The following is a 15183-nucleotide window of genomic DNA, read 5'->3' as shown; positions in this document are numbered from 1 at the left end:
TTAGGTTGGGTGATGGCTTTGTGACAGCAGGTTCCCTTCCTACCACAAGCCTTCTGCTCTATAGAGTAGACTCGCCCATACTTGGGACTTGTCAGGAGAGAGACTTGAACCTCTGTCTATTCTTACAAAGCCCACCTCACGGTCTCTTATTCTATGGAGAGCAGCGCCACGTTCCTTTAGCTAAAAAGGCCCTTAGGGGCCTCCTGCCTCTGCTAACTCTGCATTACCCTGGCTTTCCCTTCTGAAGGCCACACCACGGGGTCTAGCTAACTTTATATTTCTCCCGCCGTTGGCGTCAATAGCCAACCAATGCACACCTTTTCTCACCATCCCTTATTTCCTCTTCCTCCTCCCCTTCTTCTTCTTCGTTCTCTTGTCTTTGGGTAGGGCTTGCATAGGCTTCCTCCCTCAGGCAGGTGCAGAGTACCACTCTAATAGAAAGTGGGCTGTGTGCATGTGTGAACACAGTCGAGGGGTTGGAACAAGGTCGGGGCATGCTCCACAAGAGGGAGAAATGACTTCTCCCAGTTAAGTTCTGGGAAAGGGGTGGGGCTTAAAGGAAGAGACTGTTGAAGGGAGGAAGAAAGGGTAAAGCTGAGGGGGCCTGCTTCCTTGGAAAGGCGTCGCCTCTCTGCACCTTGTGTGAGCACACTCCTGGCTCTAGAGGGTTCTCGCAGGGACATTATCTCATCTGGGAAGCAGCAGGTCCCCAGGCCACACCCTCTGATGCTTCTGGCAGTCAGCATCCCTGAGCATGCCAGCAGGAAGAAGCAAAGCCTGGCCCCTGGAAGGCTGAGCATGTGGGAAGAGACACAGCAGGTGTCTGAACACTCTGTCTCATGAATAATGAGAGAGCTGTGCGTGGACCAGGGTCCACGTCTGGAAGTGTCCTTCCTCAGGATGCTGTACACCTTGTTTTCTGAGACAGGGTTTCTCACTGACTTAAGAGTTCATTAACCAAGCACGCTAGACTGCTGGCAGGCAAGCCTCGGGGATCCACCTGTCACCGATTGCCCAGAACTGGGGTTACAAGTGTGTGCCCACACCCTCTGACTTCTTCACATGGGTGGTAGAAATCAAACTTGTAATCGTAAGGTAACATTCCATTAACTGAGCCACTCCCCTAGCAAGCACCTCACTAACTCAGCCACTCCCCTAGCAAGCACCTCACTAACTCAGCCACTCCCCTAGCAAGCACCTCACTAACTCAGCCATCCTCCTAGCAAGCACCTCACTAACTGAGCCATGTTCCTAGCAAGCACTTCACTAACTCAGCCATCCTCCTAGCAAGCACTTCATTAACTGAGCCATGTTCCTAGCAAGCACTTCACTAACTCAGCCATCCTCCTAGCAAGCACTTCATTAACTGAGCCATGTTCCTAGCAAGCACTTCACTAACTCAGCCATCCTCCTAGCAAGCACTTCATTAACTGAGCCATGTTCCTAGCAAGCACTTCAGTACCTGAGCCATCAGCCGGCCCTTTTCTATAAGATATTTACTCGGCTGGTGGCTCCTTCTCAACACCGAGTTTAAATGTCAAGCCTCTGAGATTGTTTGACTGTCTTATGAAGAACCTGTTCTTCCCCCTCACAGCATCTTCTTTACCTCCCTCAACAGTCAAAAACAATTGCAGGTGGTTTGAGTCCCACAAGGGAAGGGACCAGTGTGTGCTGGAGTGCTCTCACAAGAGCTGATTGTATTCAAGCTCACATTTAACCATATGATGCCTTGGTAGTTTTCAAACTGACCAGGGCTGGAAGATTTCTACAGCGTAACTGGCACCTGCTTCACATAAGGACTCTCCAGCCCAGGGCTGGGGAGAAGGCTCACACAACAAAGCATCTGTCTCATAAGCACGGGCACCTGAGTTCAGAGGCACAGAACTCATGTTAAAAAGCCAGGTGCTATGGCGCTCACCTGCTATTACAGGAGGCAGAGACCTGCAAACTTGTAGGCCAGGTAGCCAAGTTCCGGGCCCATGAGAGATCCTGTTTCAAACAGGGTAGAAGGTGCCTGAGGGCTGACATCCAAGGTTGTCCTCCACATGATTCCACACGTGCCATGCATGCATGCATGTACCCTATTGTCATCCTCAGCTGCGTGCTTGTGTGCACACACACACACACACACACCAATTCCCTCTACTTCATCCCAAGAGACAAAAGCAACCCATAAACATGTCAGCACAACACTGAAAGCGACTTTGTCTTTTCTTCTGTATCCTTAGCACCTAGGACAGTGCTTCGCATACAACATGTGGTCACAGTACACTTGTGAAAGACAGACAGAAAGACAGACAGACAGACAGACAGACAGACACACACACACACACACACACACACACACACACACGTGTGAGACACTAACCTGACACTAACCTGCCAATAGAGGTTAACAGGTCTGTGATAGCTACAGTCTCAGGGAAGCCTGGAGTGCTGAATTCGGCCCCTGAAATCTTAGCTCCAATCGCAGTGAGGCTTCTAGCTTGTACTGCAATTGGGGGCCGACCTCTTCTTCCTGGGCCCCAGTTTCTTCTCCTGGAAAAGGTACATGCCGGACTAGGTGCCCTGGCATAAGGTTTGGAGAAATCCAGGCCTGCTCACTTATCTCTTCTCTCCTGGGGTCACGGTACAGCACAGCTGCTGAGGTGCTGTTTGCACAGATGTCAGTGGTGCAGTATCTGGCCTCAGCAGCTGTCCCATGTTCCTCCTTTCTGGCATACTTCTAGCTCCAAGAGAATGGCTTGGTTTCCAGCTCCTGGGCTTGGGTCTCATTTTGCCTTGGGTGTGTAAATAAAGAGATATGTGTATCCCAGATTAGCCTCAGCCGGGGAAGTGGGCAGAGCAGGGCAAACAGCAGGGCAGAGCCGGGGACGTGCAATTTGTGGCAGGGCTTTCCCTTGGACAAGGGCAAGGAGGGTAACGAGGGCCCAGAGAACTGCCAGGCCACCCAGTTCTGGTTCTTTGAATGTCAGCTAAAAAAAGGAGTTGTGGGGGGCCCTTCCCTTTCAAGACAGCAGGCTCGCCCTGCAGTGGATGCCCACGCCCACGTAGAACATTCTCTGGCTGCATAGGGCTCAACATAGATCCACTAGATGCCACTGGCTTGCTTGCTGGGGGATGGGAGACTTTGAGGATGGCTCCTTGAGGCTCATGTGGCAGTCCTCCTGGGTTTGGGCATAGGTTAGGTGGGTTTTTTGTTTGTTTGTTTGTTTTAATTTTTGGGTTTTTTTTTTCTATCCTAATACTTGTTCTGTAGACCAGTCTGGCCTTGAACTCAGAGATCCACCACCTGCCTCTGCCTCCTGAGTGCTAGGAATAGGTCAGCTTTTTATGATAGCAATGATCTCTATTTTCTTCCGCACTTTTCCATGGACCATCTGTTGTCATTAGGAAACAGAGAACTGCCCGGAGAGTAGTGAGCATCTTGACATTGGGGCAAAGCAAGGGTGGGCCACCTGTCTGGGATGCTCAGACTCTGTGAAGGTGTCACTGCTGAGCCTCATGGGAGCATCTTGGGACCCAGTATATCCCACGAATGTGAGCAAGATCAAAGTCTGGCCTGCTCCCTGGTGCTAGTGGGAGCTATGTTGAAATAGAGTTCCCAGGGCTGGGTGATACTCAGCTGGTAATGTGTTCGCAAGCATGAAGACCTGAGTTTGATCCTTGAAATTAAAAAAAAAAAATTAGATATGGCTGTGTCTTATTTAGGTTTTACTGTTGTGAAGACCAAGGCAACTCTTATAAAGGCAGACATTTAATTGGGGCTGTCCTACAGTTTTCAGAGGGTCAGTGCATTTTCGTCACAGTGAGAAGCGTGGCAACGCGCAGGCAGACATGGTGCAGGAACAGGAGTTGGGAGAGTCCTACATCTCGATCCCAAGGCAGCAGAAGGCGACTGTTCCTCACTGGGCAGAGCCTGAGCAGGAGGAGACCTCATAGCCCGCCCCCATAGTGACACACTTCCTCCAGCAAGGCCACACCTACTCCACCAAGGCCACACCTCCCAATAGTGCCACTCCCCATGGGCCAAGCTTTTCAACACAGGAATCTGTGGGGGCCGAACCTGTTCAAGCCACCACAGGTGGTGTGTGCATTTGTGATCCTGGTGCTAAAGATGTGGAGTCAGGTGGAAATATGAGGCTTACTGGCCAGTCAGCTTAAGCTTCCAGCAAGTTCCAAGCCAAATAAAGAGCCTATCTCAAACAAACAAGGTGGGTGGCACCCAAGGCTTTCTCCTCTGGCCTCTGTGTATATCTGCACATGTACCTGCAAACACAGACACAGACGTACACATGCACGCGTGTGCGCGCGTGCACACACACACACACACACACACTCACACGTGCACCCACACATGTGCACGCATGCACACACTTGAGTCCCTGTTGTCAATTTCTTCCTTCCAAGGCGCTATAGTCAGAACTCAGGCCTAGGAAGTGATGTCAGAAGTCAGGAGCAGAGACCCCAAGGGGCTTTTAGAAACAGGAAGGCCAGGTGTTTACTTGAGAGGTGAACGGAGGTCTGGAGTCCTGGCCTCAATAGCATTCAGAGTTGCCTTAGACAGGCTTTGTTGGGCTAACTCTAATACTTCACACAGTCCTGGTGAAGGATGGGACAGGAACAGAGACACTCTATCAAACATGGCTCCCTGTGTAGCAGGTGGAGTAGAGCCAGGTCTGAGGAAAAGAGGGTGCTGGCTGACAGGAACTGCTAGAGAGCGCAGAGCAAGAAGAGTGTGCTGGAGGCTGGGCAAGACAGGCTGATGCTTCGGGGAAGGGGGAGAGTGTAAGGGGAGGAGGTAAAGGCACCACTGCTAATGGCTATAGGCCACCCCTGAAGAGTAGAGAAGCTCATAGAAACATGACAGTTACCCATCAACCATCCAGGAGGGCTTCCTGGAAGAGGAGGCTTTTCTAGAATTGCCAAGGCATAGGAAAAGCTGCAAGCTTCTCCCCACTTAAGCCTTCATATACTAGCAACATTTTGGGGGAGGAAATTGGAGTCCTTCCTCCTCCTCCTCCTCCTCCTTTCTTCTTTCTTCTTTGCCTCCAAGGTGCTAAAGCAGGGAGGATGTAGGAAGGCACCTGTCTACGTGAGAGTCCATAGAGGAGGGTGAAATTTTTAGCTATCAGTAGCTAAACTTAGGGCCTTGGTGAGACAGGGACCTGAAAAGAAGTGACAGAGGGTTCCCAGGGGGAGCGGTCAAGGTGTTGCGGTTTGAATGAGTAACGTCCCCCATAGGCTCAACATCTGAGCACTTGTTTCCGGTTGGTGGTGCTTTGTGGAGAAACTGGTTACGGAGAGGTGTCTTTGGTCACAGTGTCTTATCAGGGCATCAGAATTGTTAATACAAAGTAACTAATACACACGGTGTCTGGGGCAGTGGGACCCTGGGCCTAGCTGAAGACGTAGTCAGAAAAGCCGGGGTCCTTTCGGGGTTGCTGGCATGGCCCAAGCTGACCTAGCAGCAGTCTCTTGGTTGGAAGGCAGAGAAGCCTTAAAGCCAACGCAAAAGTCAGGGAGACCCGTTAGACACCCATTACCACAAGCCATGGGGACTTCCTTCCCCAAGGCCTCGCCGTGGTAGGGCCCCCAGGCTCTGCCTGCCTCCTGGCCTTAGTCCTCTGGATTGATCAGAGTACGAAAACTTGGAGAGAGGCTTCAGGTTCAGGGTGATAGGTTCAGGGTGATGCAGGACCAGTCTCTAGGGGCAGAGGTGGCGTGAGGGGCTGGGTTTAAGATGTGTGGGATAGAACTCAGGCCGGCCCACTCTGAAAAGACTGGAGAACATCTGGGAGGTCAATTTGGTCCTGTTTGGGATGATGGGCAGGGCCTGTTCCGAGGTCTGCCAGTGCCTCTGTCCCTGGCTGGCTTCACCGTCAGCAGCAAGCACATTCCAAGGCTGATGATTGGCTTGCGGTCTGGCCTGGCTCTTTCAATGGTTTCTTCTGCTCTTTAAAAACCAGAATTGGAGTTCTCTTTAAGTTTAGGGCATGAATCACTGCTTGTGGCCTGGGAGGGGGATGGAGGGCAGAGTCTCTGTGATGCTGGGTGCTAGAACCTGCCTCAGTCTGTAGGCCTGTGAGGCCAGCTGTGTGATGGATCCCAGTTCAAACACTGGTCCTACAAGCTTCTGAGCTTCTAGCTGCCCTGGCCCTAAGTGCCCCTCCGTCCACCTCACAAGGGCCACCAAGCCCAGAGCTGACCCAAGATCCCCTGTTTGAACCTCTTCTCCTCTCGTACCCTCCACAGGCCAGCGACCCTGACCTTTTGCCACCTACACTGTCCCTTCTCTTAGGACCCAGCCCCATAAGACCTCATCTCCTGGCCTCACTTCTCTTTCATTTCGCCCATGCTCATCTCAGGCTCTGGCTTCTCTTGTCTGGGTCACAGCAGTGGGCATCCCACCCTTTTACCTTCTTGTCACTGTCCTATGGTATCGGTTTCCCCCTACCCAACCCCCCTCAGGAAGCTTCCGAAAACACAGATTAGAGCATCTGTCTACCTTCCCTCCCACAGATCCCTTCTGTGACTTCCATCTACCAACCCAAGTGTTCTAGTCGGCGTTTAGGTCCTTTCTCAGTGACCTTAGCTGGCCTTTCCATCCCTATGGTTGCTCACAGCACGTGACCCAGCATCCTGCTGACTGGACACTAAAGAGTTTGCCCAGCTGCACATCGAGCACCCACCTTTTCTGCTTGTGGACTGGTCCTCACCTGCAGTCTGCCTCTTGCCTCTGAAACCTGAGTCCTGTATCTGAAGCTCCCTTAGAGCCTTTCTTACATCTTTCACTGTATCATGGTCATTTATCCTAAAGTGTACTCATTCCCACGAAACCAGAAGCTCTCTGGGTAACAGTGTTCTCAACCACACCAGAGAGCCCATTACTACATGTAGCTCCCACAGGCTACCTGTGTTAGGACCTGATGGTGTAATGTGCAAAGCCAGCTATCTGTCCAGCTGTCTTTCAGTTTTTTCATGGAGGGATAGATAGCTCTTCTCTTTACCCTGCGTCACTGGGTGCCTGCTGTGGTAGCACTGTGTAAAAGCTGGGGATACAGGCAATCAGACTTGTGCCCTCTGCTATTGTTGTGCTTTCAAGGCAGCAGGAGAAGATGGCCAGGCAGCTGGAATGCTCTGTGGTAAGTAAGCTCTAGCCTTGGGATCACACAAGTGGGGCGTCCAGACTGTGTCTTCAGGGGTTAGGGGAGGCTTCTAAGAGGCCCGAGAATAAGCAAGAGACAGGTGGGAGAAAGGGGGCAAGGCACAGGGGACCATAACACGGGAGCCTGAGGCAGCTGGTGTGCCCACGCATGTGTTCCTGCTAGGGTCGAGTCCTGAGTGTAGGCTGATCATGCAGCATCTGCCTGGATTTGATAGTCTGGGTATAACCCAATAGCAGCGAGCAGCTTGTAAAGGCTTAAAGGTCAGAACCAGACAGATTCAGTTTAGATTTCAGCATATTTTGTTTGTTAGTTTGTTTGTTTGCTTGCTTGCTTGCTTGCTTGCTTTCTGCTATTGAGAGAGAGGTCCGGATGGATGGGGGCAAAAGAGCAATTCCAGAAGGTGGAGAGGAAATAAAGATGATTTTGTGGTTCTTTCTTGGAAGGAGGAAAAAGTGAGGGGCTTGGGAATGCACAAGACAGAGAAGGAGGCAGAGACCCCCCCCCTGTGACCTACAGAGAACCCCCAGTGATCTACAGAGAGTCCTCAATAGTCTACAGAGAACCTCTATGGTCTACAGGAAAAACCCTGTGATCTACAGAGACCGCCCAGTTATCTACAGACCCCCTGTGGTCTACATACCACTCCCAGCAGTCTACAGAAAAACTCCAAGTAGTCTTTAGAGAACCCCCAGTGATATACAGAGAACACCTCAGCAGTCTACAGACACACCTCAACTGTCTACAGAGAGGCATTTGAGTAGCCTTATATTACCTGCCTCCCACAAATACAGAAAACCTACCAAGCCTCAGTCCTTGGGATGAAGTAGTGTTCTTTGTTAAGTTCTCCTGGTGGGTGTAGCTAATTAGGTTCTAAATCTCACCCTTGGCTAGAAGATCTGGTCTGGTCCCCATGTGATCCTGGGAAAGTCCTGGGGGGGGGGCCTCTCAACCATTGCATCTCAGTTCTCCCATCATCTGAGACACATCGCATCTCCTGAGAGATGATAGAAACACATGAAATGCTCTATTCAGGCTGTTGGGAGTGGGAATCCATTTGCAACCTTCCCACAAAGAGCAGCTGAGCCCTGGAAATCACTCTCAGGGGTCCTGGAGGGCTGGCTTAGTTGGGTGATGCTGGGGAAGAAAGCTAGCTGTCAGTCGCTAATGCAGAGGCAGAAACACCTTCCCTGTATCCCTGTATTCTGTTTGGCATCCTGGAGTATGTTGCCATGGTAATTCATGTAACTTGCCCCACATGCCACAAGGGAATAAAAAAATCTCTGCCTACTTTTGAGCAGCAGCATCCAAGGCCCAGGCTGAATTTTTCCTCCCTAGAGCATCAGCCTCTCTCCATCATAGGCAGTAGCTAGGGAAGGGCCTGTCAGACTAGGATGCTGAAGGGCTGGACCATGGCCAGCACATCCCTTGCTTTACCTGAGGCCCACCACTGGCCCTTAGTTCCCTTGGCTCAAGGCAAATGTCTTTGAGTAGGAGGCATCAAGTTGTCCTCACTCATCAGCAATATTCAGCATCGATTAGCTTATTAGACCTGAAATGCTGAGCAAGTTCTCATTGGGGCTGAGGGAGGGAGAGAGGGGGTTATGGGACCAGCTGGGCATTCAGTGTTAGGGTTCTTGGAGGCTGGCAGGTGACAGAACCCTTGAGAGGGGCTGATTTTGATGAGTCACCACCTGGGGACCACTTCCCACTGTCCTACCTGGAGGAGTCTTTATACAGCTGAGAACAGAGGGGAGGCTGCCCTGCTCCTGCCCAGGGAGAGTGGACTTCTGCATTCAGATCCCATGTCTCTAGGATACAGTTCCTCACAAGAACATCATATTGTTTTTCTATGATCTCAAGGCTCACTTTCTAAAGAGCAGAGGCTTGTGGGCCAGGAGACCCAGCTTAGTGCTTGCATAGTTAGGGTGCATGAGGTCTTGAGTTCAATACCACCCTTCTATTGGCACCGTCTTTGACTCAAGGCCCTGCCATGACCTTGGACTAGCCTGGCAATCAGAGCCGTGACTCGGTGAGGACCCCATGAGAGGTGAGAAAGAGCTTGCCACAGTGCCAGACACAAACCAAGAAAGAAGCGGTGAAGTGCTGGGGAGACAGCTCAGCGGTTAAGGGTGCTCACTGCTCTTCCAGAGGATCTGAGCTTCGTTCCTTTCACCTGCGTCCAGGCACCTCACAAACACTTGTAAGTCTGGTTCCAAGGGATCGGATACTCTCTCCCGGAATTTACAGGCTCCCCCGCGCCCCCCCCACATACACGTGACATTTGAACGCACATACTCACCCACACCCACACCCACATACAAACAGAAAAGAAGAAATGATTAGAGCGACATTACCAGCTCCCATGGACGGAGGCTTACGAGCTGCCCAGGACCGTTTGGTACAATGAACATGGATGAATCACATATGGGCCACTAACCAGAACATCAGCCTGAGAAATAGTCATTCCCTTCATTTTACATTTCAGGAGATGATGCCCTCAGGGTCCCGCCCAGGCTCACCTACCTAGAAGGGATCAGAATCTGGGCAGTCTGGCTCCCCAGCCCTTGCACATGCTGGCTGTTACTGCTTGGTAAATAACAAGCACTTAATGTTCCAGAGAAAGAGATGAGAGGCAGCAGGGTGGGCCTGGGCCACATGCACTGCTGCCTGCAGGTGAGATTTCACACATATTCTAACTTAGGTCTTAAGGACACCGTACGAAAAGTCCCTGCAGACATTTAGTTTATAGGTGACTCAGGTCTCTCTTTCTACTTTGTTCCCTTGCTGCTGACAAACTTCTGGGCTTTTGGCTGGGAACGGGAGTCATGAGGATGGACATGTTGGTGCTGGGACTGTCCGCATTTTAACCAGGGCGCCCTACAGCAGGCACTCCATACTAAGGATGTGTGGGTGTCTCTGGAGCTCACAATCTCTTTGGAAGAAGGTAACTTCACAAGGCTGTGTCTTCTTGGTGACAGTCTTCGGTATAGGGGTAAAAAGGGTAGGAACAGACTGGACATTAAGTGGGCAGGACAGATGTCATGTCTGTGACAATGGTATGTGTGTGTTGTGTACACATGTTCATGTGTGGGTGCAGGTACATGTAAGACCAGAGGTCAAGGTCAGCTGTCACGTAATCACACGTTACCTTACTTTTGGGGGCTAACTCTCTCACTGACGGTGGAGCTCTCAGATTCAGCTTACCCCAGGGATCTCTGCCTCTGCCTTCCCAGCGCTGAGATAACAGGCATACCCTACTGTGCTTGGCTTTTTTTTTTTTTAACATGGGTTCTGAGGTGCTGAACTTGGATCCTCAGACTTGCGTGGCAAGCATTTTACCCACTGAGTCTCTTCCCAGCTCCCCTTAAAGCTACACTGCTGTGACCAACTTTGACTCTTAAAAAGAACTTGAAGCTTGCAGAGAGACAGTTAATACCCCAAATTGGGAATTGTGGAGAGGAAAGAGAGTTCCTCAAACTCCTCAAATGAACTCCAGCCTACATAGCAAGAGCCAAGCTAATCAGCTCAGAGTATAGGTTTAGTCCAAGCAACAGGGACAGGACACTGGGACTACATACTGGGATGAGGAGGATAAAAGTGTGTGTGTGTGTGGGGGGGGTCTGCTCCTCAAAGGAAGAAAGCGAGATTCAGAGAGGGCAAGTGGGAGGGGAGAGCTGAGTGAGCTCCTTGAGGGGCACTTGTGTGGCTGGGAACCAGAAGAAGGGTGGGATTCTCATCTCTTCTTTGGGGGGGCCACAGGTATGACAGCTAAGTGGAAAGCGGGGGGGCTGGAGAGCAGAGAGTCAAGCCTTTTCAGTCTCTGATAGCCACAGAGCTGGCATGCCATCTGGTTTTCTTGTTGAGGGGGGAACACACAAAAGTGTGCTGGTCCTTCCCCTCCCTAACAACAAAGAACCACCCAAGAGCAAATCGATTTTAGGCCAACCTCACTCCCAAGTATTAAGCCCTTCAGACTGTTCTGAGACCAAGACTTAGGGACAGGCCTTTGCTGGGAGGAGTGGGAGGGAGGGGGTCTTGGTTTACTTAGGGTCCTGGCACGTATGTCTCTGAGCCTCCAGTACACCTCCCTGGACTTCTGCTGTGAAGTGAGCTTGAGGGCGCTGCTTCGGAGCAACTTTAGGTCTCTACTTAATGGTCAGAGTCATGACCTACGAAGTAGCCACTAGAGAGGAAGCTGGCTTACTATGGAGGTACTGGCCAAACACTAGGAAAATCGCTTCTTCAGTCTTTGCAATAACTTTGCAAATTCTGCAGAAGAGGAAACTGAGGCACAGGCAGCGATTTGTCAGGAGCAGTAAAGCCTAACTACATACAGGGTCCAGGTCGATTCTGGACAGCAGGACTCTGGGGTCTTCATGGCCACACTGCCTGATTTGCCTTGTTTAAGTCTCCCGTCCATCCCAAATGATTGACAGGTAAGAGACCAAAGTCAATTATGCACCAGGGTCAGGGAAATGACCCAGGGATCCCTCAAACCCTTCCAGTACACAAAGTCCAGACTAGTCAGGTACCTTCATGCTTTTAAAATGAAAACTAGTGTTATGGCCTGCATTTGTAATCCTAGTTCTGAGGAGGTGGGGACAGGCAGGCCTCGGACTCATGAGGTCAGCTACCCTGGCCTACTTGGCAAGTCCCAGGTCAGTGAGGGACAGTCTCACAATGGTGGATAATATTGGAACAACACCTGAAACCATTCTAAGGCCTCCACACTCATCTATGCATGCACATACTTACACACACACACACACACACACACACACACACACACACACACACACAAACACACACACCTCTGTGGCAGGATGTTTGATCCCATTGTGAACCCCGAGACTGTGAACTGTAAAACCCTATTTCTGATTTGGTGTGGCGGAGCCCTAACACACACTTTTAATCCAAGAACATTCTGTTTATTGTAAACAGGGGATTATGGTGTGGCTCAGCCCTAGCACACACCTTTAATTCAAGAGCTTTCTGCGCATAGGATTTAATAAAGTCAAGCCTAGGTCAAGAGGCAGAGCAGGAAACCAGCTGGCAGGGATTAAAGAGTAGGGGGCATTTTGAGTTGAAGAGTATTTAAGACAGCGTGGATAAGAAGAAGAGGTTTCTGGGCTTTAAGCTGGCAAGCTCCTTGGCTTTTAGCTTTTGGCCTTTCCCTCTGGGACATGAGCTGAGTAGGAAGGTCAACTGGGCGCTTTCTCTGCTTCTCCGAGCTGGCAGGTTTCACCCCAGCATCTGGCTCCTGAGTCTTTATTGGTAAAATCAAACATTTGGGTTTTTCACTTTCTAAAACACCACACCCCACACCCAAATACACACATTCCCCCTACAAGAACACACACACTCAAACAGCACCCCCCCACACACAAACACGTTGTCACCCTTTTCTTCTTTAGTCCCTAGAAATATGAACAGTGTCATATCCCTCCCACTCACTACGCTTTTTGGGGGATCCAATTCCTCCTCCAGGAAGTCTTCCTTGCTTGTCTGCTGGACACTGAATCTCTCCTGTCAGGGCACACGCACACACGCGCACACACATTTGCTCTGCTCAGTTCCTTACCGTCTTCTTGCGAGCAGATACCCGTCTAACACCGACTGATAGGTTTAATGAGTCCCATATTTCAAAACCCCAAACTGACCAGACACAACGTAGAAATGGTTTTCTCCATATAAAGGGAGCGATGAGTCACAAATCCTGTCTTGAGAAGTCCTTCAACGCCCCCATCCCTCAGGGCTCCGCCCCCTTCAGTTGAACCAACTTTAGCAACCACTGATGGAGACCCACTGTGCGCCAAGCCTCAATCACCCGGCCTCCACAACCCAGAATTCTGCCTCCATTGTCCCCCATGAGAAAACAACTTTTAGGGAGCTCACAAGGTTCTCTGTGCAGAGCCAGATTCCAAACTCTTGCTCTCAGCTTTGGGATGCTTAGACTGTCCCCATTTTCTGGGGACACCTGTCTGAAGCCACCCAGGATTATTTTTCATCTTCCTGTGGCTGGATCTCTAGTGACTGCAGACAGTTCCTTCCCTGCTTAAGTGTACCTCCAATGGGTATGCCTGGAGCTTTCTGGAAGCTTCTGGTCTGGCAGTAACGCTTCCCCTGCCCCTCTCCCAACCCCAAACCCCATGCAGGAATGTTTGTTTCCAACTGTGACTCTGAGATCAGAAAAAAAAAAAAAACTCAGCTAGTTTCAACAGGCCTTTCATCTGTAGGCGATCCCAGAAGCAGCAAAAGACAAGAGGGCATACATGTGTCCCCAGACTGGAATAAGGGACCACAGCTTGGTAGCGGTGGGTCTCCTCTTGCACTACCTCAGGGCTTGTCACCGCCTCTGTCCCCTCCTATCGATCTCAGCTAGAGCCGGGGCCACTCAGAAAGAGAGTCAAGGCCGGCAGCCGGTACCCGGCCAGTTGGTAGCCGAGGCTCTGGCTGTGCCTGGAGCATTCTGCCACGCTGTGAAGGGGCCAGGAAAACTTTCTCTAGCCGCACGCTGTGAAGTGCGGGTTGGCTGATGCTGTGCTGGGCACCGGCCGCTTGGAGGCCTGAGCCGGGATATCCCAGACTGAGAGTCCAAAGACTCGCCTCTCTTTCCTCCCGGCGGGTGCCGAGGTTCCCGCTGCGCCCCCACACCTGGAGTGCATTAAGCAGTGGCGCACGTTTCAGTGATGGTGGCGGCTTCCCCCGAATTACTGGATTATTGCATAATTCCGAGCGCGAGCTGGGGGACGCTGCTCTGTCCCTACACAAATGGTAAGTATCATTCTCACCGGTTCTGGGCTGAGGGATTGTGCCCACTGCCTGTGGTTGGGCTGAAGAGGGCTTGCCAATGCCTAGCAGACAAACTGGAGGGACTCGGGACCTCTTAAGGCTCCCAGGTCTCAGGGGCCGCCACAGTCTGGCTCTCTAGACTTCAGGATGCTCCTCCTCCGGTGGCAAGAGGGCTGTCAGGTCACGCTCGCTCGGCATGATCTGTCCCCCTCTCTAGACTTGGGCTCTAGGCGATGGAGGGATGTCCGGGTGGACACGTGGGAACTTAATGTTAAGTGATTTCAGCAACCCGAGTCCCCTCTTCCCAAACACACCAAAGTCCTAGAAAGAGTTTTCTAGGCACACCTCCCTTCTCTGCTGTGTTGGCGGGACCATTTAGCAGCAGCTGGTTCCCTGCAGACCTGTGCCCCCAAGTACTGCCAAGGGAGGCACTTCGCATCTCTCTCCTCACAGCTGGAGCGAAGGTCCTGGAGGACTAGGGAGGGGCTCCCGGAAGCAAAAAGAGGCGAGAGGGACACATACCTGGCCAGAGGCTGAGGGTCCAGGCCACCAGAAGACCCCTGGGCAGGTCCATGGCCCGCAGCGCGGTGGCGGATGTCGTGGTGGTCGCGGGGCTGAGAGCCAGAGCGACAGCCTGAGTCTGCGCGCGGCGTCCGGAGCCTACACTGCTCCCGGCTCCAGCTCCCTGACAGCGGCTCAAAGGAAGTGGGAGGGCTCCGGTGGCGGGGAGGGGCGGACACCGCGGCGGCCCTGGCTCCCTGCCAGTCTCGGCCCCTCTGCCACCTGGGCCGGCGGCAGGCTGCTGCCCTCTCCGTGTCGCCCTCCTCCACTCCAAGCCCCATCTAACCTCAGGGTCACGATAGACGACGGCTTCTGGGAGCCAGCCACCTAGCCAGAGCAGCACCTGCCTCTCTTTTATCCCCATCCAAATTAGGGTTCGTCCAGGAAAAGAGAGATATGGTGTTCGTTTGGGAGGTGAAGGGGGTGGGGAAGAACCTTGTAAAGACCATAGGGGAACCCCAAGATGACCGAGGGCCACTCTGTGACAGATCTCCTTTGGACAAGTTGGATGAATTCCCCTCCCCTAACAACATTCATTTTGATATACTTTCATCTCTGTTTCCTGGGCTTAAAATGTCAAGGCCACAGTGTTTCTTTGGACCCTGGAATAAATACAGACTATCTCCAACTTCCACCGCCCCACCCTCCAGACCTGAACAAT

At 51.8% G+C, this 15183-nt stretch overlaps 1 protein-coding gene across 1 annotated transcript in view; it reads right to left on the bottom strand.

Moving 5' to 3' along the window:
• The window catches only part of ITGA11 (integrin subunit alpha 11), a 94446-nt gene extending 79754 nt beyond the window's left edge, over nucleotides 1–14692 (bottom strand). The window contains exon 1 of the mRNA XM_084781158.1: nucleotides 14484–14692. Coding sequence (XP_084637284.1) covers nucleotides 14484–14535 — 52 coding nt within the window. The 5' untranslated portion in view covers nucleotides 14536–14692. The remainder of the gene's footprint in view (nucleotides 1–14483) is intronic.
• Between the last annotated feature and the right edge of the window lie 491 nt (nucleotides 14693–15183).

Source organism: Acomys minous (assembly GCF_964271855.1).
Source record: "Acomys minous genome assembly, chromosome: 5".
Classification (NCBI taxonomy): domain Eukaryota; kingdom Metazoa; phylum Chordata; class Mammalia; order Rodentia; family Muridae; genus Acomys; species Acomys minous.
The sequence above is the reverse complement of the archived record's forward strand: the minus strand, read 5'-3'. Positions and strand labels throughout refer to the sequence as shown.